Genomic DNA, 23,274 nt, shown 5'->3' with positions numbered 1-23,274 from the left:
ATACCTACAGGCAATTTAGAGTGTCCAATCAGCCTACCATGCATGTTTTTGGAATGTGGGTGGAAACGGGAGTGCCCGGAGGAAACCCACGCAGGCCTGGGGAGAAAATGCAAACTCCACACAGGTGGACGTGACCTGGATTTGAACCCAGGACCCCAGAGATGTGAGGCCGACGCGCTAACCACTCATCCGCCGTGCAGTCTTTGGCAAGGCATTTTTCATAAGTAACCATTTTTCCTTCGTTCCAACTGTTGCTATGGCAGCAACAACTCACATCGACCATTGTCAAATTTAATATACGTTTATAGACTTGGATTACATAGCCCCATAATTACTTAGGTAATTATACATATTAGGCATTCTTGATGGGTTTCTACCTCTTTTTCTATAAATGATGCACACAGAAAACACCCAGGATGTTTCCCTAAGTTTAGTGTTTTGGTGCAGTTCGTCTTAAACATTGCTGGAAATTTCATTATCGCCAATGGTTTCGCACATCTTTGTTCTTAGCAGTGAATCTGCCATCAGAGTGTGCAGCTGTGTGTCTGAAAGAAGCAATCTAAAAGGAATCCCTCTGTGCTGGTGCACAGCCAGTTTAAATTCACAGTTAACAAGACTGTAATGTTTTTCATTCCACTTGCAATGCATCTCTCTGTTATATCATTCCTGTAACCCAATTTTGAAGGGAAAGAACAGTGAATTTGAATGAACAGTGGTAACTTTGCTCTCTGTTGAAACACCCGTAAGGCTCAGCTACAATTATAAAACTAATTTTGTGGTGACTACTCCTGGCATTAGGTGCTGCTATTAGGAATTTGCATGTTTTTTCTTCATCATGAGGCACAATTTGTTTACATGTAGCCTGCATTCTTCATGGTTAGAGGACAAGAAAATGGTCACATGATTCATTGCCCCTTTATGTTCTTGGATCGTGTTCTTGTTATAGAGGATGTAGAGGTTGCATTCTGTTTTTCTGCATCTCAGGGGATGACAAAAACATGGATAATCACTTATCTAACCACCTTTTTGAAAACGCGTACGCAATCCCCGAGTTTCTACTGTCTACCGCAGGGTTAAATTCGCCTACCCTCTGGTTCATTGCAGCAGGTATGGGAGGAGGGGGGAATGGTAATTGAGATTCCCAGCTGAAGCTTTCATATAATCCTTCATCATTCAGTGGCGCTGCCATGTGCCTGAGAGATGACCTCTTCGGCCAGTTGGGGCTCACATCTCAAATGGCAGGCACTTAAGTAAGCACTGAACGGTTGACTTACGCACTTCACACAAAATGGTCCCCAAACAGTTCTGCTGGCAAAAAGTCGATACCGGCTCTCACATCCGAGACATTTGACAGGAGCTTGTAACGAGGAGAAAGAAAACTGTCAAACAAAAGAGATTTTTTAGCAATCATTGGGTTTTCTTTTTCCTATTTTTTTATATAATTCAGAACAATAAATCCCCTATAAAATGCATTTGATGAAAAAAGTTGCCATTTACGTAAGGCGTAGTCCACTAAAGGGATTTGGACTCTCCAAAAATTATGAGTGACATTGAGAAAATGGACAAAGAGATGATTCGCAAGTGTCCCTGGCCCTGAATCAAGTACAGCTTCAACATGAATCCGTAATTGCCTTAAATGAAAAATGCGGTTTCAAAAGTTCAAAGAGAAGTGTTCTGTTTGTATTTCCTATGAATAAAATGAGTCCAATTTGGAAATGGAAACACCACAAAAAAAATCTGTATTTTCATTTTTTTTTCTTGCACTGATATTAACCTGAAGAACCATTGAACTCTTCTAAGCATTTTTCACTCTTATATATTCAACACCACGGCCATAGTATGATTGGGTGGATGTATTCTGTCTGGCTCTTGCTATCTTTCTCTGGGATACTTCCTTATCTGCCTTGCCTTTCACACTTACTTGAGGTGTGACTTGAATCACAACGGTTACAGTGCAGTGGTTCGGGGGAAAGGCCCGTAAAAAAATCATTTTAAATTCTTCCAAGCATAGATATATTTGAAAGTCTTTGCTATATAATAATAAGAAGTTTGTCGCTAGTGAAGTCCAATCAATTTGAACCAAGAGGGGTATTGGCTGCAATTCAAATGGATTGAACGTCTATCATCATCAATGGCAGCCCAAAAGTGTTTTTTTTAATAATCGAGAAACAGACATTTATTATTTCAGTTTATTTTAATGTGGTGATATTCTTTCACTTCTTCCCCCACGAGGACCCAGTGGTTATTAGGCACTATTGTATTTTCGGAGTACTGGACTGTGGTTGTAAACAACAAACTTCCAGAAACTTCTGTCAGACTGAGCCCGTGTGCATGTGTGTGTATATGTGTGTGTTAACGTGTGCCTGGCCTCATTAGAGGAAATACACCCAGATGCCAGCTATTTCTTTCCCTTTGGCCACCTTCACAAATATGTCATGATCGACCCAAGTTTCTCAGGCCAATAAAAAGTGAAAATAGTGGAAAGTCGAAACAGCTTTCAGGATGAAGTGAATAAAACACATTTGGATCTTTTAAAAATACAACAAAAGACAACAATGTTGCTGGCTGTTAGTGTGCATTTTTATTTAAGGAAAAGAACTGGCATGCTTCATATAACCTTGAATTGTTTACTGTTGGCGGTCTGCAGTTCTCATCAGGTTTTGACTCATCAGCAATCCATTTAATCAATTTGGTTGATTTTGTTCTGTCCGACTTCTTGCTTCCTCAGTTCCTCGCTGTCCTTGGCCTTTCCACACTGACCTTGAAATACTTATTACACTGTCCTCACACTACATCACTGTCCCTAAGACTACCTTGATCTCAAGTGCACACACCCCTATAGAAGCACCTGATACAGCCATTCTTTGATGTCTAAAACACACATTTCCGGTAAAAACGTAGATTGTATAAAAGAGTGATGCATCTTTAATTGACGGAAGACATTTTATGTGTAGAAGTTCTTTTTATTTGGTTTTTGCGGCCCCTTGCTTTATAAACTAATGTTTAAAACCCACTTTCCATATATTGCAATATATGAATATGTATGTATAATGCATGCATTCAAATATCATATTACATACACAATTTATTTTTCATCATATAGTTGAATTTATTTAGTGAAGTACATTTTAAATATATATAAAGTAGATGGAAATATAAAATCACCATATATAAACAATATAATTTCGAATGTATTACATATATACCATGTAATGATATATGTGAATTAATGTTGAATATAGTACAGCGAACAAATGCGTAATTATAGATGGAAAATGATTCAGAAACATAAATTAAACATATGCAAACAATAATGAGCAATATATGGAAACACAATTAAAAAAATATTGTCAACATGTGTCATAAAGAGTTACATTTTTTTTAATAATCTGGTTATAAAACATTGTCTTTGTAACCCCTTCCAATCCACATAGTGTTTTTTTCAGTCATGCAATATTTAAGGTGCGTCCTCCACTCTGAGGAAATTTGTACATGGATGCTGCATGCAAATGATTCATGTGACGATCACAGCAGTGCAAACCGTATCTGTAATGAATGTGTGACTCAGCACTAAGCTTCTCAGAGAATTTAGCTTTGCCTCACTGGACTTTAAGCGGCTTTTTATTTATTTATTTTTTACAGTAGATAAGTATAAAAACTCACTTCAACTTTTCTGTGAAGTAGCAAGTGGCATGTGCAGTTGTCAAGAACTATTTAGTTTTGACTATTTCTTGTTTTGTTAATCAAGATTGATATTTAAAACTAGCTTTAAGAGGCTTTTATTCCTGTTATGGTTTTCGACTCACATCGATCAGCACTTCTGTGTGGGATAAGTTAAGCGTTCATCTACTAGTTCTGGATGTCATATTAAACTGGATACGTTAGAGCTTCAACTCTCAAGGCAGCTCTGAGTACCTGTACCATCAACCGCAAAAAACATTCTTGTGTGACAGTTGTTTTACTCTTCCTGGCAAGCTCATGTCCAATGACTCGGATGTGATTTTCAACTGACAGTCGGTGTCTGCATTTTGGCAGCTAAAGTCTTTTGAGTCGTTTTTGTTTGAGGTAAGTAAATCAACCATTCAGTGCTCGAGTGCCTGTCATTTTGAGATGTGCGGCTCAAGCTCAGTTGGCCCTAAGAGGTCATCTCTCAGACGCATGGTAGCGCCGCAGAATGGTGGACCCAATGAAAGCTTGAGCTGTGAATGTCAAATTTCATTGCCACAGTGCATTGAAGCTGGGGGTGGGCAGGAGAATATGACCCTGAGGTGGACAGTGGACACTTGGGGATTGGATGTTTTTCTTCACCTAGAGTTTAGATAAGTGATTGTCCATGTTTCTGTCATTCCCAAAGGTGCTGCTTGTCCAGTTTACTTTGAAATAGCAGACTGGCACCATGTAACCTTCACATCTCAAATAACAAGCACACAATCCAAGAACCCCAAAAGGCAATGGAACATTTTGTTGTTCTATGACCATGTAAAAAGCCAACTAGAGGTAAATATAATTGTAGTGACTGGAAAATTTCACCATGTTTCTGAACAAACTCACAGCGGTTAGATAGCAAAATATCCAATGTACATTCATGTTCACAGCTCTTTTCAATTAAAAAGTGTTTTATTTTTTAATGTTACACAATAATACATCGTGAAACCGCAACAGTCTTGTTAACAGTGAATTTGAGTCACATTTTAGTAATTTACTGTTCAATTGAACTAGCTCTTCAGTCTCCTTTTGCAGCAAATTGCCTTTGCACCCTCACGGAGGGATTACTTTTTGATTGCTTCTTTCAGGCAGACAGCTGCGCACTATGATGGCAGATTCGTATTGGACAATTTTTTTTAAATTTTGTTTCCAGATTTATTTTGTCATTTCTGCATCCGATGAAGTAATTTGGTCTAGCCCAAGGGCTAGGTACTAAAAAGTTTTTAGTTCAAAACAAAGTAATCAGTCAAGTAGATTGCAGTCGACACATTTGCTCAAATTTCACACTAAGAAAGTCCATTTGGAGTATAATATGATGACATCAGTATTTCAGTGTTGATACTTTTTGGAACACTTCTGTCTATATTTCCCAGGTAGCCTGTCCAACACTGTTCATCGAAATTCTGTTGATGAAATCTGATTTTAATTTCTTATATCTTAAATTCAGTCATGCATAGTTAATGGAAACACTTTAATGACCGTGAAAAATCTGAATATTAATTTATGCTACATATTACTATTTTCAATTGGATTGCTTCAATTGCAATGTCCTTATTCAAAACATGATCATCAGGATATGAACATAAGTTACAGCTCCTCGCAAAAAAGAAGAAATGAGTTGTTAATTATACAATTGCTTCTAAAAGTGAAAACTGTCTTTCAAATAATTGCTGATACCTGACTATGCATAGTCCTTCACCTGACCTTTACCCACATTAAATCTAAGCAGGGGAGCCAGACCCCTCAGTGTGATGTTGATACAGACTGGATTGGATGGCCTCTCTCTGTCCTAGTCCCTTCACAGTCTTCTCCGATTTCAACCAACTGAATGGCTACAATTTCCAACTGTTCAGTCATATCTCTGTTGAGAACTGCAGGCAAAGAATTCTCTCTTTTGTCTGTCTCACTATAATATCAAATTGCAAAATGGCATCTATTTGAAGTGGACAGATTATTTTCACGAATTGGATTTTCATGTTTATGAAGAAAAAATACACATCAATAATGTGCAAGGCCAAGTGCCATTTTTTGTGTTTTTGTGCTGCTTTTAGCAAGCCAGATAATTATACTGTATAATTTTACAGTTACATAGTTTTTGAAAAGACAGAATAACAAACATCTTGATTGGATTTTTTTCTTAAACTTAGTGTCATCACCAGCATTCACACCTAAAAGGTTGTGTAGTCTAGCATATATGCTTACTTACCTGTTTGGCTGTGTGCCACCGCTGAATTACTACAGTCAAGACGCTACAGGGGAGCAAAGAAATACAATACATACTTCTCTTCTCTCTGGCCATGTGTGAACACTGGTGACAATGGTAACCTTTTGGGTGTCACAATTTAATTTGAACAAGGGCACAAAAGATTATAGTCTACATTTGTATTTTTTATCCATCTCTGATGTCATGCTTTTATTTCTACGTAGCGCAAATGTAGCATGAACCTTATTTAAATTTCCCTCATTGGGTTACGTGTAAATGTTTACATTGTTTGTCAATTGTAGAATTGAGGCTCCAGTCGAAGACTCAGTGTGATTAGATTTTAATTCTGCCTGTCCTCTTAGTGCTACATGGCATTTAACTTGGAATGCATCAAGAGGAGCTGTGTGACATTTTCTAAGCATGCACAATTATTTTGCATTATCGATTTCCATTAAATGCTCAAGTTAAAAAGTGCCAAGTGCAGCTTGTTTCGACATTGGATTTCCAAGCACATTCTTTGTATCAACTTTGCTAAAGATATTTGACTCCAGGCCATAGTAACCTTTCATAATATCCTGCAACTCACATTTACACCCTGCTGAGCTGACAGCAAATTCCATCTTAACTCTTTAAATAAAGTGATATTAGCATCAGTCATTTGAAGTGTAGTAATGAAAAACTGCCACACTCCAAAGTGAGAATCTGAAATATTTGAGATTAATAGTCATGATTATATTGCCTGAAGCTTTTCCTTGAAATGTGAAGTATTGCCACTTACAACAGTTCTTATGATTCCAATTATTTTTTATTTCTACTTAAAAACATCGGATAGACTCAGATAAAATAATATTTTGAAATTATTTCAGATGTTGGGAAACATTAACTGTAATTGTTATATTCTTAAGAGGTGGAGAACATTTTAAACCAAAATAGTTAACTCCAAAATCTAAAATTCAAGTTTCTCATGAGCATCTAGTCTCTCTGCGACAGATGATTTGCTTTTGCAACAACTGAGATGTGCTGCATTTTGCGATCTTGGTACATCAATTTACACCACCAAGTCCAATATAACACATCAACAGATTTACACCTTTTATTTTCCCTTGAGGTGTTGGGTGGTTATTCATAAAAAAAAGTGTAATGAGAGAACAAGCCTTCAGGCAGGCGCATAGAGGCTAGACTAAAAAAAAATACACTGAAACATTCCAGCAAAAATATAATGAAAGTGAAAGCCATGTGAATTCTGGTCAAATTAGCTTTGTAAACATGTTTTAAATGACATTGTCAATATTTGTGAAAACTGTCGAAAGCATCTTCATCTCAGAGCCTAAATACTTTTTTACTGTTTTTGAAGGCTAAGGTTTTTTTATCGAAAGAGTTGGAGTATCTGCTCATGGATTACTTTTATTTAAAAGATCACATTTTACTCTGGAGTGGTTAACTAAATAACTGACTCTGTTATTAACCAAAGAACAAGATGCAAGAGGTTTTCAAGTGTACAAAATAGGACAAGAATAACACGTTATTTTGCTTTAAACTAAAACAGAAAAAAAAAATAACACTGCATCTTCAAATGATAAATACTGTATTGCTAGTGAAGAAAAGATTTTTCTGAATAACCATAATATCAAATCATGGATTTCCTGTATTCCTGAAATCTTTTTGACACTCCTCCTACATGGCCATCATTATGCAGCCACACTCATATACTGAGAACACGTCATTAAAAGACAATCAAGAGTTTAATAGGGAAAAATAAACACTAACTGACCTTTGCAGATATTCCATTTGCAGATTTCCATTCAATTCAAAGATTTGGTGTCACGTACTTCATTGGACGTTATTAAAAAGCATCCAGCTGGTTTTAATCATGAAGAAAATGAGATTGCGGTAAGAGTACCAAGGGCTACTAATCTTTTTCCACAGTGGTCTTCCTATGTGGATAAAATCAGATGTCTGGAGGATGGAAATTTCTCCTCAAAAGGTCAATGAAATTACAGGCATGACAAATTCACCAGAGGTGCTTGTGGTCTTCATTTGAATCTAATTGAATGTGAAACAGAGCCTCACAAATTTGTTTTTGTCGACCACAACAGGCAAATGGTTGATCAATAAAATGTTTTTGTTGTTTTTGTTTTTGCTATTCTTTGATATTTTACAGCGTGCCTAAACATGAAAATAACCATACATCATAAGTGTGCTCTTCCTCATAGGCATTCATTCATTTTCAACGGCATTTACCTTTGTCAGCAGGGTGCTGCAGAATTCAGGTGAAAGGCGGACTACAACCTAGATTGGTTGCCAGTAGGGCGTGGGGTACCCATAGAGACAAATAACCATTCACGCTCACAATAACACCGCTACAAAGTGGGAAACGAAAGAACCACTGCACCATATAGACGAAGTTAATAATAATTCACAAAAAAATCTATGAGTCACAAGTGTGTGAAAATGGCATTTTGTGTTTGTCCTCTTCTCTGCACATTATACAAAAAAAAAACGGATACACAAAAGTCTTGCTACTCCTCTGTTAATATAGGAAAAGGTTAATAGGCAAATAATGTTGCTAACATGTTTCACGGTAGTGTACTTTTCTGTGACCATGGGTTTTAAATTGTGATTTTTTTGGGGGGGGGCACTCATTTATTTCACTGACTGCCATTGATGTAGCTAGACGTGCAATCCAGTATGACTGGGCGAGGCGAATAAACGTTTATCCAAATGGTTTGGACATTATATATGAAAGGATTCATGTGACTCTTGTGAGGATAAGCGGAACGGAAAATGAAATGGTGAATGGATTACAATTATGTCACTGTTATATAATGTATATATTTTTTAAATGACTTAAAAAATACTCAGGCGGCCCGGTGAATGAGTGGTTAGCGTGTCGGTCTCGCAGCTCTGGAGAGCTGGGTTCAAATCCAGGTCACGTCCACCTGTGTGGATTTTGCATGTTCTCCCTGGGCCTGTGTGGGTTTCCTCTGGGTACTCCGGTTTCCTCCCACATTCCAAAAACATGCACAGTAGGCTGATTGGACACTCTAAATTACCTCCAGATATGGATATAGGTGTGATTCTGAATGGTTGTCCTTCTCCTTGTGCCCTCCTATTGGCTGACCACCGATTCAGGGTGTCTCCCGCCTCTGGCCCGGAGTCAGCTGGGTTCAGGCTCCAGCACCCCCAGCAACCCCAATGAGGATAAAGCGGTTCAGAAAATGAGATGAGAAAAAAATAGTCACTTGAAGCGTAACATTTTACAGTTCAAAAGCAACTTTAAGTGGAGTATATATATTTGTCCATTTCCCTCAAAAGGCAAACATTTCCAAAGTCTTCCCATTGTGCTCTAATGTTTAATAACACTCACTGTCAAGTGACAGTGGTACATTGACCCACTTTCTGGGTGGGCGTTCCGTCTGCAGGGCTTGTTTGAAGGAGCAGCGAGGCGCTGTTCGTAAGTGGAGGACGCGACGCGACGCGCGCTCCAGCCGAAGCCACAACGAAGCCACCAGGATGCCTGAAAGCACCTTTTTCTCCCCGCAATGAATCCCTACAACGCGACCATAACCGAAAGAAGCACCGAACATTACCTGTTTGCCCTGAGCACCTACAAACTTCTCGCCTTTGCCATCGGAACCATTGGAGTGTTTGGTTTCTGCAACAACGTTATTGTCATTCTGCTTTACTGCAAATTCAAAAGACTTCGGACGCCGACCAATTTGTTGCTGGTTAACATAAGTTTGAGCGATTTGCTGGTTTCTATCCTCGGAATAAACTTTACATTTATCTCGTGCGTCAAAGGAGGCTGGATTTGGAGCCAAGGAACATGCGTGTGGGACGGATTCAGCAACAGTTTATTCGGTAAGAGCGACAGCCTGGAATATCATGTGTTCATCATATTATTATGTTTTTAAACCCATTTCTTGATTGTGAAGTTTAATGTATATGCAGCTTTAATGAACACCCATAACTGGTTTGTAATCACAGCCTACGCTTGTTATTTAGACTGTCATTCATTTTTTTTCTGAACCGCCCAGCCTCACAAAGGTCGCGGGGGTGCTGGGGCCTATCCCAGGTGACTTCGCGCACCAGGTGGCGTACACCTTGAATTGGTGGCCAGCCAAATTTAGATCGTCATTACCACGATTATCATAGTTGATATTTAGTTAAACGGCCAAAAGATGCTCAAAATATAATTGCTTTATAATATGATGCAAATGGAACAAAATCCACTTGTTAATAGAATAACAAATCCTTAATGTTTATGTCCAGCAGTTCTACACAATTTAACCACCTCATAAATAGTCCAACGGTGAATATGCCTCATTTTATACTCAAAATACATCTATATATAATTTCAAAGAACTTGAGAAAGAATGATTCAATATTTTTACACATGGTGTTGCATATGGGAATAATAGACCTCAAGGTTTTCTGCACGTCTCTATAAAATCAGCGTTGTAAATGGTTTACACTCCGCTCCACACTGAAAATGACCTTCAGGAGCTTATTAATAATATACATGTACCAGAAATTGAAAAACATTATAATAAGTTAATGGTGTAATTTTATGCAGAGTACTGCTTCATGCTTTGAAATGCTTTTGACACATTTATCTTGCCTCCAGTGAGAGAAACGGTGAAGTGTGAATGAATACAGGGGGTGGTCGTGAATGATCCATCTAGGCAGCTGGACAAGGCGACCATGAACAAAAAATGGTATTAGCTGAGTAATCATGCTATGTTCTGGTTTCTTCTTCTTTTATACTTTATATTACATTACCTACTAGCCAGATGAATGCTTTTGTGTATACACAGAAATGTGATTTGTATTACAAATGAATACACATAGGTAAGATGTTGATGCCTACAAAACTGGTTGAAATTGGATCTCTAATTTACATTTTTCATCCAATAAATTGCAAGGTTCATCAATGGATTGACTTTGAAATGTCCTGTACTTGGCGCACATTCAGATGACGCCTGGCTTTAATGCAGGTTTCAATATGGGAAAAGTCATTAGTGTGGTATGATCTTCTCTCTTTTCCGGTTTCAGATGCTAGAAATGTGGGTTGCAGTGGAAATGTTATTAAAGCGCAATAAAGTATTGTTTGAAAAAGCAATTCACAGTCAATTTTAATTGACATTTTCCAAAATGTGCTGGTTGTACACTCTAAACTGCCCCTAGGTATGAGTGAAAGCGTGAATGGTTGTCCGTCTCATTGGCTGGCCACCGATGCAGGGTGTACCCCAGCTGGTGCCCATAGATGACTGGAATAGGCTGGAGTACCCCCGTAACACTTGTGAGGATAATGATTGAATGAATTTCCCAAAATTGTAACATGTTGAAGTCATTGGCCACCGAAAGAGGAATGAGGAAAAAAAGTAACAATTTTGGACATCTATTGTTGTCAATTGCTGTGCACGCGTTAATATGCTACAAAACTACTGCATATAACAGACACTAAAATTATAGCACTATTAATTGTAAATTTTTATACAACCCTAACTGACTTCATTAAATTCTGCAAGTGCATCATAAAGTCTTCTTGCGGTGCAAAAATTCACATTGTTGGCTCCGGACCAAAAATAATGTAGCACAAGTCTTATCCTTGTACTGCATCCTCCAGAGTGGGGATAAATGACCTCTGCTGGGAAAGATGCCATATCATCATTATATCTTAACCAAAGTATCACTCAGTGGAGGTCATAGACTGACACAAAGCCAAGCTGGAGGACCTCCAGCTTTAAAAGCTGCCAGTCATTTATTGCAAAACTTGACTAAAAAATAATGAGCACATTTAAATGTTTAACTCAGCCAATCTTTGGCATACCACTACAGAAAGCCTATTAGTTGTACTTGTAACACACTTTGATGTATTAAATTACAATCGTATCGAATCTGCTACGTTTCAAACCTTACAACAAAATACCGCACGTATGAGTAGTTTTGGCCCAAGGTCATGAATTTTCATTTGTCCCATTGCCAGGCATCGTCTCAATCATGACGCTTGCGGCGCTGGCCTACGAGCGCTACATTCGGGTGGTCCACGCCCAGGTGGTAGACTTTCCCTGGGTGTGGCGGGCCATTGCCCACATCTGGCTTTACTCCTTGGCTTGGACCGGGGCTCCTCTCCTGGGTTGGAACCGCTACACACTGGAGATCCACCGACTGGGATGCTCTTTGGACTGGGCATCGAAGGACCCAAATGATGCTTCGTTTATCCTCCTCTTCCTTCTGGCTTGTTTCTTCGTGCCTGTTGGCATCATGGTGTACTGCTATGGGAACATCCTCTACTCAGTACAAATGGTGAGACATTCAAATTTACCTTTGATGAGATGTGACATTGAATATGAATTATGAATGAGTCTGAATAGTAAATAGATGTGCATGGGAAGGACTTATTAAAATTCTGTGGCAGAGAATACAATGGATTGCCCCACCAAGGTCATATCAAGTAGATGAATGAAGCACCAAATGGGCACAAATCTATTTGTTGTTACTCAGCTATAGTATACCTATTTATCTACATATGTACAGAAATACCACATTTATATAGTGTAGTAGTGGAAAGAATTATATTAATTGAAAAAAAAAAGGTTTTGGCATCTGACAGCTATGTTTAACTAATTCTGGGTGATAATTCCAAAAATGATCTTCATCTTGTTACAACATTTACTAGCCATATCCTTTTTTTCTTCTCATATTTTATTGTGTGTAAATATTTAATCATGCACATACTGTTTGTTAAGTACAGTGCTTTCACCTGTTTTAGGAATTGAAATCCTATTGTTCACAACACTGACATGATAGAAATGAGTCTATAACTCAACAGGCAAGATTCTGTTAAGTATAAAAAGCTGACAGACCTATATCGTTAAAAATTGTGTTGACCAGTTTTATCAATAGCTTACTATACTTAAACGTACTGTACGAAAAGTGAGTCAAGTGTTTGACTTCCATTTCAGACTTGATGATACAAACTCACGTGATGGAGTTCATTTCCCAGACAAGTTTAATATGTAGAAATGCTAAATCCGGTGAAAAAGACCCAAGTGGGCGTAATATTAGATTAGCTATCTCATTGATTGCTAAGATTGATTGAATACCGTGAAGCAAGTGAGGAAAAACTGAGTGGTCTACTGAGAGACGACCAGCAGACCGTGGAGTTCTTGAAATAATTCTTAAGGAAATGTGCTCAAATGCCTATTTTTTAACAAAGTCTTGATTTGCTCTATCGAGAGCTACTGAACTGTACTTGATGCCAGCAAGGTGCAGTAGCTGGAATCATTGTTACATGGCACTTTCATAATAATCCTTTTCTGACTATAGAACACACACTGCATACGTTATATCTAATAAAAGGGAGCTGTGACCTTCGGCGGCTGACGGACTGCCGCCTTTCCTTTCAATCGCGATGATAAAAAGCTTTTGTGCCTTCGAAGTTTTTTCCGTCTGCCGCCTGGTAATAAAAGGAATAGTGTGTGGGCTGGACCAATGACAATTAAATACTTGTGTTAAACTTGGTCATTTTCCTAAGAGCACTTGGCAGACTTCTGTGAGAACTCTCATTGTGTGTTTAGCGTGCAAATCTGTGAAATGTGTTGCTTCGGCAGGGTAAGTGTGGAAGTGGTGAAACATCAGTCACCTGCAGCATAATGTCTGTGTGGGCAGTTTGATAAGTACCACAAGTAAATGCACCTCCTATCTACAGGCTCCCGGTCTTATTTTGTTAAGACCCAGCATCGCTCGCAGGTGTGAGTGGAGCAATTACATATCGCAGCATTTAAGAGTGGTTATATGAAGATCTTGAACAGCAATTTTTTTTCCCCCGAAATATCTCACAGATGGAGATTTCAGTAATAACGCACAGAGATACAGAGACCGAGGGAGAGAGAAAGAGAGAGAGACAGAGAGAGAGAGAGAGAGACAGAGTGAGAGAAAGAGAGAGAGAAAACAATATATATGATGAATCACATTTTGTAGCAGTAATTTAAAGTAGAAATTGTTACATTTTTATTTTAAATGAGTTAACTATTATATATTATAAATAATATTATACAAACGAATTGAACTTCTCTGGAAAAATTGAAGTGACTCCTGCTTTCTCCTCTTTTTTTGATTAGCTGCGCTCCATCCAGGATCTTCAGACAGTCCAAATTATCAAGATCCTGAGATATGAGAAGAAGGTGGCCGCAATGTTTCTCCTCATGATCTCCTGCTTCCTGGTGTGCTGGACGCCCTATGCCGTCGTGTCTATGATGGTGGCTTTCGGCAGGAAGAGCATGGTCTCCCCCACGGTGGCAATTATCCCCTCATTTTTTGCCAAGTCCAGCACAGCCTACAACCCCCTCATCTATGTCTTCATGAGCATAAAGGTTGGTAGTCATGTATTCTTTAACTTTTATAAATGGAAGGAGTCCCAAATGCTCCAAAAGCACCAGTCTAATCTAATACTACATTTTCCAGATTAATTCCAATTGACTCTTGAGTTAAAAGTAGACCTAATCAATGTCATTTCATTAAAAGGGTTATTTGTTCTCCCCTTGCATTTGAAGCAAAAATGGAACACACCAGATGTTTCAAGTAAACAGGCACAATGGCATGTGGGTGGGAAATTGTCACTTTCATTTGTTATCCCGAGAAAGATGTGTGGTGTGCTCGGCATACAAATGAGGGGGTGAATGTCACTGTCACATTAAGCACCAGACCTTCATCTCTGTCCTGTCCTCCTACTTGCCTCACAGTTTCGCCGTTGTTTGCTGCAGCTGATGTGTGCAAGATTATCTGGGCTGCAGCACAGCTTCAAAGAGCGCCCCCTGGCTCCGGTCGAACGCCCCATCAGGCCCATCTATGTTTCAAACTCATGCGGCAGCAGAAAAAGACCCAAAAAGAGGGTGACCTTCAGCTCCTCCTCCATTGTCTTTGTCATTACCGGCGATGATTTCCGTTGCTTCGACGTGACGTCCCCTGCGGAGTCCTCTACTAATGTAATCCAAGTGAGGCCACTTTGATCCCCCAAGACTAGACTTTTCACCCTGTACACATTGTCCCAGGTTCTGTTATAAAATTACAAGATGCGGTTCAGCAGCTATAAATGCTGTGTAGTGTCATATTTCTCAAGACCGGTCCTAGTCTCGGACCACGTTTTGATGGTCTTGGTGTTCTCTCGGTATCGGACTGACAAAGTGGACTCTGGATGAATCAATGCTATTGAGGATGGACATCAAATCTGTTTTAACTGTGTTGCCAGTGCGAGACGTCCTCTCTATTTTGACAGGGAGGAGCCAATGAATTCAGAGTTTATTCCCCCTCCCAGTCAAAATGGATTAGATGTCTAGCTGTGGTCAATGGTTGCCAATGAGTTAATTTATCAAACATTAAAGCCATTTGAACAGTAAAAATGTTGTTGATGTGTAACCTTACTTTCAGTGCTGTGGTTTGTAATTGGACAAAGTTACTGTGTGGTAAATGTAAAAACAGCTCGTTTTTAAAGCAGCTCTCGTTCGTCTGTGTCAATGACAGCCAGAGTTATGGAAAAACAATGAAACTGCATATGGTAATACCATTTCATCACCCCTAAAAAAAATCATTTTTTGGGGCCCGGATAATGTCATCTTGCCATGTGTGCTTGGTGTAGAACTTTCTTAAGTAGTAATCATTCACCCGAAATATGGAATACAATACTTGTGGGTATCCCGAATAAGAACAGTATGGCTAATAAAATTCCCATGCTTGCTTAGAAAAATACTGTATTTGCAGGTATGGTATTAATATTGGGTATATTGATCCAATAAAAAACTATTTTTGAATACCTGACTCCAATGCCTTCTGTGTTATTAATCAAATTCTCTCAGAGAAGAGGTTAGCCATTGTTAAAAATGTCAAGTAAACGGAGGACCTATTTCATCACCTCCAGAGCTGAATCCTATGTTATCATAGGAAGGGACAATATAAAGATAGCTCATGACAGAGCTGAGGATATTCATACTCTATTTTTTTATTCTAAATTACTAGTTAAATTATTATATCCTCATTTTCTGTTCCACTTATCGTCACAACTAACCCAGCCGCCCACTGTTTCCTAATGCCTATGAATTGTATCACATAAAAGTCATCTAACCCTACAACTTTTACTACTGCGCTGTAATCAATGACACTTTTGCACAATGAATCTCAGTAACGTGTTTAATCGAGTATGATGTATTACATTTTGTCGCCCTAAATGAGAATTAATTCATTCCATTTAATCACTGCACGTGAGGTTGTAATTGCTGCAGTCAGACGTGAGAGATGTTTCCTAGTGTAGTATTTACAAGTTCCTAAATACTGTAAGCCTGTTCCACAATTTCTCAGTGGGAATACTGAGCTTGTTGATGTCTGGAGGATTCTTAATGAGCAGGAAAGAGCCTCCCAAAAGTACTCCTGTAGCACCGAAGAATAGGCCACGATTTATCACCTGTGACAGAAAAACAAAAAACTGTTCTTACTTTTTTTTTATCAGTAGACAATAATTACATTTTCAATCCCATTATGGATGTTTGATGAAACATTGAACAGTGGATTGTCAATAGAACATTCCAATAAAATGTATTTCTTTTTAAAAAAAGACAGATTTAAATAAAAATGTCAGCGCTAATTCGATCAGCTATCACTGCCAAGTGTTTTATAAATCTAAATAATAAACATAAATAACTTCTAGTGATGCTGTAGCTGTAGCTGGAACAGTATATAATTCCCCCTAGGGATAAAAAAAATACAAGGGCAGAAATATACCTCAATCCATCAGTGGTGAAGGTCAGTTTAAATGCGTCTTTTGTGCTCCAGTTGCTAGAAATGTTTGGTAAAATAAAAATGCCCCACTATGTATATATATATATATGTTTTTTTTATACTTTCCGCATGAGAGACGACACACTGAGCTTCATTGATGAGTGAAAATCAATAAGGATTCCTTTAATTTAAAGGCTTACTTTGTCTTGCCATTGCCAGCGTGTCACAGCTTCATGGTACCGTGTTCTTGTGAATGTGACCTGATTGAGGTGGATGAAATTAAATGATTATTTGGCTTTTCAGTAACAATTGGCTCAAAGGATAAAAGTGGACTTGCCATTGTGTAAAGTGGGACTATTGTCTTTGGCATGAGAAAATGGAGGATGTTGTCAACATGCTTTCGAAAAAGAAACCATTTAGAGTTGACGTGTGCACGCATCTTAAAGGAGGAAAAAAAAGAACAGGTCAATTATATGAAAAGTGAAATTCTAGACATTGTTAAACTGTATTGGATATTTGGCACTGTCAAAGCCAGCTAATGTGTTTATTTAAAACTGCAAATTGAAGAAAGTGTTTTGGTCTTTGTTCATGTGTTTCCATCATCTTGCAATTGGGGAACTAGTCACAATTTATCTTCATTTTAATTTTAGATCATTTGCAACCTGTCTGCAAAATGTGCATCTCGTAAATTAGCATATAGAGTCATTAGATTGATTACAGTTATTTGGATCCACTTTGGCACCATATGCTGTTTACTAAGATGGAAACATGATATATTATACACAATATTGCTTTGGATGGAATCTATTGATTCTCTGTACGCTTCCAGAAATTTTGAACATATAATATGGAGAGGCAAAAACAATGTCATTGAAGATTTTAAAAAAAAAGATTACTGAAAAGAAACAGAAGATATTGTATGCTGGACACATACAATAAACGTTACATTACTTCAATGTAGTTGTACATAGCCAGGTCTGCGATTGCATGGTCATCTGGAACCCGCACTCTGGTATACTCTTGCAGGACGGCACCTGTGTTGTACAAAACAGTAGTCAAACTATTGATTGGAACTGATAACACCATTGTTCATAACAGGAGCACTTACTGAAATCTTCATTAAACTGTTCCATTATTTCATCAAACACTTTGCAATCCTCGAACCCCTACAAAGCAAGCCCATGAACTTTTTTTTAAATTATCATTTTGTCTTTTAAGTGCTACTTACAGCATTCATTCCCTGTCCATAGAAAGGAACCACTGCATGCGCCGCATCACCCATAAGGACACATTTGTCACCAATGTGATATGGTGAGCACTTGACAGACACCATGGCCTGGGCAGGCAATCGAAAATAATCTCTTTTGAGAGCATCACTAAGGAATATAAATAGGAAGAAAATTGGATTTTAGACCTCTTGTGTCTATTTTAACAGCTGCATACATTGGCTTGGCTTTTTACTACGTCATCCCATTTGACTAAGACAATGTAACTGTTTGCAGAGTAAGATAGGCAGAGAGAAAAGCACATATTCAGTTCTTTGCTCCTCACGCTCTAAATGAAGCCGAAGCTGCGAGAAAGCCTGGAGCACTGGTAAATCTCATGTTATGTGCTCCCCGTCTATCAGCCACAACACACGCTTCACCTTCAATTAAAACCAGCATGTAAAAGCCAGAATTCAATTTCACACTTCGCATACTGTGCGTGTCTGGATATAGTTGATGAGATGGGAAATATTCTCAGTGTGCCATGGTTTAGTAAGATGGAAATAAACAATGGAAAAGGAGGCAGAAATCAACAGTGTCAGAGAGGTAGAGGTGAGGAAGTCACTTACATTCCTATTAATGGTATGCTGTCAGGAAAGTATTTTTGGAAAAACTCAATGACTTCATCGCCTGAGGTGATCTTCTCAAACTCTTCAAAGGGCATGAAGAGAGTGCAGGTGAAAGTCTTATCCTATAAAGAGTACAAGAAAATCACATAGATTTCATATTTTTTATTCAGGGATGTTTGGGAGTAGTATTTCTCTCATGTATGCACATTAAAAAAACATATACCTATCCAACTTACTGCCATTCTGCCGTACCACATTATTTTCAACTGTTTTGTTGTCAACGCTGTTCTTTGACTGTAACTTCAGCTATATTAAATACCGCACCTACTAATTAGCAGCCCATGGGAATCAACGTTTTCAAATCTGTTCCGAACTGATGAAGATGGATGATCTGGAAGTGGTCAGTGTCTAGATACTATCTTAAGTCAATTTTGAAGGTGGAGGAAAAAAGATCATGGTTAAACTGTAGAAAGCAGCTTTATCTTTAAAGCATTCATGCCTTTAAAACCAATGGGACATGGGGGATGTACAGTAGTATAGAAGTAATTCCATTTGACCTTGTTCACAAACAGAGTAAGTGCTCAGTTTGTTCCCTTGAATGATACATTTGGTATTTAAAACAGGTCATTCAGTTTTCTATTCAAAAGAAGCTTTGACAGATATTTTACCTCGCATTTGAGACAGTAAATGATCGGTTGTTGATTCAGCCATGTAGAAAAATCGTTTCAGGTTTAGAAAGTACAGAGAAAGGTTTCATGGAAATGGTGACTAAATGTGAATAATACGTTTAAGACATGTCATAGAGCAAGACTCCTTATTTGTAACTCTGGAATGGCAAATTATGTTAAGTTAATTAACCACTAAAGGTCAATCATCACTTGATTCTGATTATGACGTGTTAGCAAATAATGTGTGCTGATGACATTTCAAATCATGCATGCACATTGAGAGGAATAACATTAATTTTACCGACCAAGTTGGGGAGTGCAATCATCATGAACTTGTTCCGGGGCCAGATGTGAAGATAATTGGCCTTCATGGCAAACTGGGGTCAAAAAATGAGCTTGGGTGAAAACATTAATGCCTGAAAAGGGGGATTATTTCACTAAAAGCCACACTGACCTCTCCATTGACAGGTGGCATGGTGAGCTCCATGTAGCCATGAGGGATGTAAGTCTGATTGTAGTTAAAGCGGCTTTGACGAAGGAATTGCTTGCGAACAGCTGAAAAGGCTCCGTCGCAACCCACAATCAGGTCTGCTTCTATATGCTCTGTGGAGCCATCTGGCCTGAAGTGCACAGAGAAACCATGTAAATACTCAAAACACATACATCAGTCACTTTGTACATTACACCTGTATTTTCTAATGAGCAGTTAGTGGTTGAGTTGTTTCTTCTTCTTAGGCCCTGTTCAGACTGAAAAAATCCATTTTTATGCCATCCAGACTGAAACTGGTAATTCAGATTTCAGAAGGAATCCAATAATATTGAATCAGATAAGCCTATAGTAGTGTAAACGCAACCTGAGTGTTTTGTGTTTAATGCTCACCCCAATTGTTGGCAAGTGAGGCCTGCAATTCATTGATATTGTCCTGGGTTCTTTTTTGTTGTTGTTATTATTTTGTTCTCCTAAAGAAGTCGTCATGTTGCCATTGGCATCAAATATAAATAGAACCCACTTCTAGTGGGTTGTCCCGTTGCTGGGATACAGAACTACGTATCCCGAATAGTGCGTCAGATCTGCCCTGTGCCCCAAGCTAACGCAAGTCGATGAACTGCACTTCATAAAGTGCATAAATGTTATGCCTCTCAGTCACCCTTCCATAACCACTCTCACACATTATTTGAGAAACAGATGTGATGATCTGAAAAACTGATATCTGATTGGTTAAATTTCATTATTGTCAATCTAAAAGTTTTTAAAATTGCATTTAAAAAAATAGTACTTTGTTTAAAAATATTAAAACAATTACATTTTAGTATTGAAACGTTACCCATCAAATACGCTGACAATGTCAGAATCTGAAAGTGAACCATTTGGATTATGCCCCAGGTAAGGGATGGTAATGTTCCGGTGCTCAGTTCATATATTTGCTTACATGCAAAAGCTTATTAAAATGCATTCGGTTGTGGCTCATTCAACTTACTACACTATTGGCCAAAAAATCCGAGCATGAAAATTAGAACACCGCGGGGTGGAATGTGATGCATTTAATACGAAAAGCAGTTTGATTCAATGAAACATTTTTCACTGATGCTCACACCAAGTCTCTTGTGTAACATAACCTTGGGGTGTTTCATTGCAATTGCCAAATTAGAAAAATGCATAAAGTCAACCATGCTTCAAGACTGCTGCATAATTAGCACACTCTAGGCAGTTAACATGTTTCAGGCCACATTCACTTGCATGCAGGTACACAAAACATGATCAATAAAAGCTAAAAAAGAAGGAAAAAAACTAATTTAAATGAGATTCATGCTGTCCCACATTAGCCGCAGTATAAAAACAACCATCCAAATCAACTTGACATGTGGTTTAGAATATAAACACAAATTTAACTTATAAAAGTGGTGCTACTTGTGTGGTCACTAATTTAGAATTTGGGGTACCGTTATTTAATATATTTAGGTTGTAAAGAGTTTGCATATTCTGTTTTAATCATGTATTACACAATGCCCCAACTTCATTGCATTTGGAATTAGCAAGTGTGTGCACATCTGGTCACATTCTTTTAACCACGTGTTCAGAGATATAAAGATTTACCTGCTAAAGGTCATTCGCCCTGATTCAGCACTCCAGTCCTGTAGTTTGTAGTCAAAGTTCAACTTTGTGTTTGCATATGTCTCAGCCTCTGTTGGAGTAATAATTTCAATTTGTCATGAAACAATCAAACAAACAAAAAAATGAAAAAATAAAGGAAGAATTTTCTACAATTCATTTTTAAGTGAAATATAGAACACTAATTTCCTAAATACATTTGTCACTTGTACACAATGTTTGGGCAGGAAACAGATTTAGTTTAATGTCACATTGAATTGAAACTGGCATCATCCTTAAGTGGTTGTTATGACTGCAGATTTGTCCCATTCTTGACTTATTAAGTAATTCCAGAAGAACTAAAGAAAACTTACCTGTTAGCAGCTCTTTGTTCAGATTGGCTCGATCGACTGACAGGATGTACTGAGGTGAAAACAATTGTCTCATTATAGCATAATTTCTCATGTTCGGCTCTATTATCAAGCATTGGTGAACACAAGTGAACGGTGGTTGTACGATGATAATCCAGCATTATTCAAATACGTAATTTAATTCTATACAAATTCATATTTGCCAACAAAATCATGGATCAATTTTATTATCATCTTGAAAAAGAATAATGAATAACTATTGTATATATGAAGCAGACCATATAATTATTTGAAATAATAGCTATTTCCCTCTAGTTTAAACTAATGCAGTATGACATTGCAGTGCCTTGATATTGTTGAGAAATTACCTGGCCTTTTTTGCCATATGGAATTGCAGATTGAGCGCCATTTAAAGAATGGATCATTCTTGCATGCATGGGGATCCCCTGAGACACAACCTTAAAGAAAAAAAAAGGAAAGTAACACAAGATAGCACTACATAAATATTGCAATATCAAATGTTATATTTTTCTATAATTACTGATTTACATTTTCTTACTCCTTAGTGTAGAGGAACAAATGTGCTGTATCATATATATGTATAATCTTCATGGTAGTATATGGGATATTAAGTCAGTATTTGTTTTAAGGTCAATTGTGTAGTTAACTTGGCAGGATTAAAGCTCCTGGGGCTGGCAATATTTTGTACCTTCCCCTATTGTTTATGGTTGAAAAGGTCAATAATAGAATACTAACAATTTGTAATGTTAATATGCTGCAGTTTACAGGGACACCATTAAACTGGAAAAAAAAACACCACTATTCCAATATAGGATAACGTGCATTGTTTAAATAGGTACAAGGGAAGTCTTGTATAGCATATTAAAGGTTCAAACAGGTTTGGGAAGTCTTGTGCTATAGCAATACGGTATCTCAACAAACCTTCTCCTCCATTCCAACATGCTTGAGAGATTGACGGCCTCTGTGTGATAGAGCCAGATTGATACTTCTCCCTTTGACGATTTTGGCTTTCCGTATATCTGGCCAAGACGGCAGACAAAGACTGTATTCTCACCTACATTTTGCATTATCAGATGAGAATCAAGTGGCATTCAAATATCTACTATACCATTGCGAGTTTCATACACATGGACATCAAATCCTCTTTTGGCGAAGAAGCAGGCATTCAATGCACCAACCTAAAACAAAATAAAAATTGTCAATGCTCATCTCTAACAAACCTGGAAAGACTTGAAAAGGAAAGATTTCCAGGCTTTTGTATATTTTTTGTGTCATTTTTGTAAGATGATTCAATATTCAAAACAGGGTTGAAGTGCAACGTGGCTTTAAAAGGTTGCTCTGGGAATACTACCATCATAAATGTCAAGAAAAAATATGGGGTATTTATTTTGACTCATGTCTTACCAGTCCACCGCCCACCACTGCCACAACTTTTTCCTTCTTCGGACTGTCACTTGTGTTCTCCATTCCTGCTTTGGTGGTCTCTCAGTCAATCGGGTGGTCTGTCTTCTTCGGAGTAACAAAGCTGAGCATGAGGTCAATCTTTAAAAGAGGAGGAGCAAAGTGAACGCCATCATTGTGTGCCTTTCGAAAGTAAACACACAACTTTG

General features: G+C 38.0%; 2 protein-coding genes across 2 annotated transcripts; one reads left to right on the top strand and one right to left on the bottom strand.

Moving 5' to 3' along the window:
* The first annotated feature begins 9,429 nt into the window (after positions 1–9,429).
* On the top strand, positions 9,430–15,477 carry opn3 (opsin 3). The gene is made up of 4 exons (XM_077613542.1): positions 9,430–9,769; positions 11,898–12,217; positions 14,035–14,286; positions 14,656–15,477. Exons 1-4 carry the CDS (start codon positions 9,451–9,453, stop codon positions 14,920–14,922), a joined length of 1,158 nt encoding a protein of 385 aa, XP_077469668.1. The 5' UTR covers positions 9,430–9,450; the 3' UTR covers positions 14,923–15,477.
* Positions 15,478–16,082: 605 nt separating this feature from the next.
* kmo (kynurenine 3-monooxygenase) lies at positions 16,083–23,223 on the bottom strand. Its single transcript, XM_077614175.1, has 15 exons — positions 23,069–23,223; positions 22,773–22,842; positions 22,586–22,683; positions 22,012–22,101; positions 21,647–21,695; positions 21,279–21,366; positions 19,638–19,803; positions 19,489–19,560; positions 18,516–18,637; positions 17,910–18,057; positions 17,790–17,847; positions 17,633–17,715; positions 17,019–17,120; positions 16,882–16,941; positions 16,083–16,367 (listed from the first exon to the last, which is right to left on the bottom strand). Exons 1-15 carry the CDS (start codon positions 23,129–23,131, stop codon positions 16,221–16,223), a joined length of 1,416 nt encoding a protein of 471 aa, XP_077470301.1. The 5' UTR covers positions 23,132–23,223; the 3' UTR covers positions 16,083–16,220.
* Positions 23,224–23,274: the final 51 nt, after the last annotated feature.

Source organism: Stigmatopora argus, chromosome 11, assembly GCF_051989625.1.
Source record: "Stigmatopora argus isolate UIUO_Sarg chromosome 11, RoL_Sarg_1.0, whole genome shotgun sequence".
Lineage (NCBI taxonomy): Eukaryota > Metazoa > Chordata > Actinopteri > Syngnathiformes > Syngnathidae > Stigmatopora > Stigmatopora argus.
This window is presented reverse-complemented; position numbering and strand designations above follow the sequence as displayed.